Source organism: Sinocyclocheilus anshuiensis, unplaced genomic scaffold (genome assembly GCF_001515605.1).
Source record: "Sinocyclocheilus anshuiensis isolate Anshui unplaced genomic scaffold, SAMN03320099.WGS_v1.1 scaffold1033, whole genome shotgun sequence".
NCBI lineage: Eukaryota > Metazoa > Chordata > Actinopteri > Cypriniformes > Cyprinidae > Sinocyclocheilus > Sinocyclocheilus anshuiensis.
This window is the reverse complement of record NW_015554137.1, coordinates 101,258-105,921: the sequence shown is the minus strand read 5'-3', so window position 1 is coordinate 105,921 and position 4,664 is coordinate 101,258. Positions and strand designations below refer to the sequence as shown.

General features: G+C 42.4%; 1 protein-coding gene across 4 annotated transcripts in view; it reads left to right on the top strand.

The window, feature by feature from the left end:
• LOC107670401 (putative transcription factor p65 homolog) overlaps nt 1–4,664 on the top strand; it is a 17,395-nt gene that overhangs the window by 2,486 nt on the left and 10,245 nt on the right. For all 4 annotated transcript variants that reach the window (XM_016462999.1, XM_016463001.1, XM_016463000.1 and 1 more), the window contains exons 2-4: nt 3,733–3,771; nt 4,213–4,349; nt 4,448–4,593. In XM_016462999.1, coding sequence (XP_016318485.1) covers nt 3,733–3,771; nt 4,213–4,349; nt 4,448–4,593 — 322 coding nt within the window. The remainder of the gene's footprint in view (nt 1–3,732; nt 3,772–4,212; nt 4,350–4,447; nt 4,594–4,664) is intronic.

Below are 4,664 nucleotides of genomic sequence, written 5' to 3'. Positions count from 1 at the left end.
CGCCCGGGTCTGAGGTGTTCAGCGCACGGGTCCGAGGTGTTCAGCGGACGGGTCCGAGGTGTTCAGCGGACGGGTCCGAGGTGTTCAGCGGACGGGTCCGAGGTGTTCAGCGGACGGGTCCGAGGTGTTCAGCGGACGGGTCCGAGGTGTTCAGCGGACGGGTCCGAGGTGTTCAGCGGACGGGTCCGAGGTGTTCAGCGGACGGGTCCGAGGTGTTCAGCGGACGGGTCCGAGGTGTTCAGCGGACGGGTCCGAGGTGTTCAGCGCACGGGTCCGAGGTGTTCAGCGGACGGGTCCGAGGTGTTCAGCGGACGGGTCCGAGGTGTTCAGCGCACGGGTCCGAGGTGTTGAGCGGACGGGTTAGTCAGAACCAGCCTCATGCAGGTCTAAGTAGGTCAGAGTGTGTTTGCCGTCTCACGCCCCTTTCTGGATTTTCCTCTTTGTCCGTCTCTCTCTCTTGTGTTTAGTGTCAGACTCGTGAAGCTTTATGGAAACACAACTGTAGAAAATGGGAAAGCCACCTGTCGTTTCCTGACCGGATGTTTTCTATTAAGTTTACAGGCATTTTCTTCAAGCCACAATACACAACAAAATACAATGCGTCATGTTGGTTTTATTTAGCAGGTTTTCTGAGCAGCACAGCCAAATAATTCCCCTATCTTAAAAACAAAGCCTTCTAAGATAACAAAATATAAAATAAAAAAGATTGGCAGATATTGAGGCCAAAGTGGACGAAGATAGAAACCTTTGTAATTATTTTATCTTTGTTTTTATAAAATAAGAACAAAGATACACATTACAAACACACGTGATATATAAATAAAACAAACAGTGCTTTATTTTTCAGTAGGTGTATTCAACAGCAGCATTCAAGAAACTATAAAACAAGTATAAAAATAGAACACTATATACATCAATTATACACTGATTCTTATTAACGCAACTGTATTAAAGTTCAAGAGCAGTGAGGGATTTTTCTTTGTGTGTTGTTGTTTTATTAACATTAAAGAGACAGTTCACGCAAAAAATTACAATTCTGTCATCGTTAGCTCACTCTCAAGCCGTTTTAGACCTGAATGAGTTTCTTTCTTCTGTTGAATATAAAAGTCTTCTTTTGTGTTCAGCACAAGAAAGAGATTAATGCAGGTTTGGGACAACATGAGAGTGAGTAAATAATGACAGGACTTTCATTTTTGGGGACATCAGAGACGCAGATCCACTCTCTGACAGCAGGAGGCGCTCATAGAGCAGCAGACACAGCGTTTCCATGGTTACCACGTAAACACAGCAGCGCTGCGCTACTTCAATATTCATTTGCAACGTTTCTGAAGACAGTCAGTTCCCCTCAGAAAACACATTCACATACACCCCTCAGACCCAATTCAGTATTTAGCATTTTTTCCCCCAATATTTCGCGCATGAAGTGAGTTTCTCCGCCTGCTGCAGTATTTTCTCTAGCGATGGGAGAAACGAAGCTTTTCGAAGCATTGAACCAATTGAACCAGTTGCTTCGAAAAATGATTCGATGTTTCGAGGCACTTGAAACGGCATGTGCTGGCGACACCTGCTGGTGAAAACCTTGTACAAACGTAAAGAACTCAGAACAAACAAACTTCTTGTCTGTCTCGCCTCACTCTTCTCGTCTGTCTCGCCTCACTCTTCTCGTCTGTCTCGCCTCGCTCGTCTCGTCTGTCTCGCCTCGCTCTTCTCGTCTGTCTCGCCTCTAAAACAAGCCCCAAATTAAATAAATAAGTAACACAAATAAAATAAATATCTTCATATAAACAAAATAAGGCTTTGTCTGTGCTCTTTCCTTTTAAAATTAGAGGCAACCACTGCATTTTAATCTTGAGCCAAACAAAGATGCTGCATACATGCAACATGAGCAGTATTTAAACTAAATTAGATTATATAGATTCGAAATTTGAAGCAAAAACAGAATGGTTTGACTTCAGTTTTGTGAAACTATAAATAAAAATATCTGCATGAAACAGCAAAGCTGAATGAGATGCAGATTCACTGTCTGCCAGCAGGTGGCGCTTAAACCGTTTCCTGGTTTCCGCTGTACACAAAGCAGCGCTGAATTTACTAACTTTAATATGCATTATACAGAGGCAAGATGAAAAGAAAAAATACAATCTAAACTTTTCTAAAGACAGTAAGTTCCCCTCAGACATACATTCATATAAACTCCTACACCTAAATGAATCGCGATTTGTTTAGCATCTCAACCGATTTGAATCGTCACATATTTGAATCGATTTTCAACCGGCTCGCGGTTAATCGTTACATCCCTACTCTCTGGTGATATAACATTATGCAACACTGTGAATGGCTCATGGGCCATTAAAGGAATAATTCACCCAAAAATGATATTTCTGTCATCATTTAATCAACCTCATGTCATTCATGTTCATTTGACTTTTTCCATGGCAAATCAAAGATGTTTAGCAGCAGTTTGTCCAAGCTGTTTTTTCCATAACGTTTAAGTGTATAGAGAGCCAACTGAATCTTAATAGCAAGGCAAGATGAAAAGAAAAAATACCATCTAAACTTTTCTAAAGACAGTAAGTTCCTCTCAGACATACGTTCATATAAACTCCTACCCCTAAATGAATCGCGATTTGTTTAGCATCTCAACCGATTTGAATCGTCACATATTTGAATCGATTTTCAACCGGCTCGCAGTTAATCGTTACATCCCTACAGTCCAGTAATCAGCCGCTATTTGACAGGATTTTTTTTTTTTCAGGTGTACGCGCTCAGAAAAAAGCGCATGTCAGAACAGCACGAGAATGAAAAGTTTAACCGGCAAGACTTTGAAGCACTTGCAAATAATGTACTGTTGTTGTGATTGTGAATAAGTGCAGTGTCGGTGAGTGTAACTCTACCGCTGAGTAACATCTGATGTGAATGTATGTGGCGTTGTTCAGTATATTGAGACGGAAGCGTCAGTAGGGTTGGGTACCGAAACCCGTTACCAATATGGCAACGGTACCTATGTAACTGTTTATCATTCAAAACTTTATATGTTCCGTTTACTCAGTTACAGCTATAATAGCATGTCTTTGTCCGTATAAGGGATTTCCTGGAGGGTCATTAGTTCTCTACTTCTGTGACTGGATATGTGGATTTTCTGTGTGAGGGCGCCCTCTGGCGTCCAGTATGAATGAAACCAACATCGTGTGTTTATAGTGCTAATGGCCAATCCATCATTTTTGGGGGAATTTTTATTTTTTATTTTTTTGAATAAATATCGGTTTAGGCACCGGAACCATTTTAAAAGTATCGATTTGGCACCGGTATAAAAAAAACCCCAAACGATACCCAAACCTAGGCGTCAGAACTGATACTGATAGAATGTGTGCTGTAGCGATACTACAATATTCCTTCAAAAGCAGATCATGGCGACATTTTAATCGTCCACAAACAAGAATCATGATATCGCACACCCCTAATTTGAACTATTATTTGACACCTTTTCTTTTAGATTGCAGTGTAGAACGTGTCATGCTGTATTTTACCCCAAAATCAAAGTAATAAAGAAATTATATTTTGCAGCTGCTGAACAGCTGTTATCAGATCAGCCCTGTTTTGTTCTCTCAGAGTAATCGGTTTTGTCTGGTTTAGGTGTGTTTTTGGCAGGTTTGACTCGTATGGCGTCTCTAGAGAGAGTTTAGCTCTTTGTGGTATATCTCTGTGTGACTGATCTCTCATCCCTTGTTCTTTCAGGACTGTTTCACCAGTGGGGGCCGTCCCCGGTGTCCCAAGGTAGGAGAAGTCTACTGTATTCATGTCATGTTATTACACTGGGACTGTATTTGGGATTGACTCTAGTCACTCTCTCAGACAGCGACATTTACCTTGAGATCTGCTACTAAACAGTCAAATTATGTTTTACGATAATAATAGAGCAAGCTGTGCACAGCTCACTGCACTTTCAGAGACACGTCTATTCATCAGGGACGCATTAAACTGATCAAAAGTGACAGTAAAGACATTTATAATGTGACTATCAGCATATTATACTGATTTCTGAAGATCATGTGACACTGAAGACGAGTAATGATGCTGAAAATACAGCTAGCTGCACAGAAATACATTACAGTTTAACAGATATTCACATAGAAAACAGCCGTTTGAAACTGTAATAATATTTCACAATTTGAGCACTTAGTAACCGTAACTGTGTTTCTGTGTGTTTGTCTAAAGGCCCTCCGTACGTGGAGATAATCGAGCAGCCGAAAGCACGAGGGATGCGTTTCCGCTATAAATGCGAGGGTCGATCGGCCGGCAGCATCCCAGGAGAGAAGAGCAACGAGTCCACAAAAACACACCCCGCCATCAAGGTGAGACGCTGAGATCTGCTCCTAAACATAGAGACACATGCTGTACCTGATACATGACACCGCGGGGGTCACGTGACTCTCTGCGCCTCTTTTCATAGGTTCACAACTACAGTGGTCCGCTGAGAGTGCGCATCTCCTTGGTAACCAAGAACCAGCCGTACAAGCCACACCCACACGAGCTGGTGGGCAAAGACTGCAAACACGGGTATTATGAGGCCGACTTACAGGAGCGACGGATACACAGGTTTGTGTGTGTGAGTGTGTGTGTGTTTGTGTGAGAGTGTGTGAGTGTGTGTGTGTGAGAGAGAGAGTGTG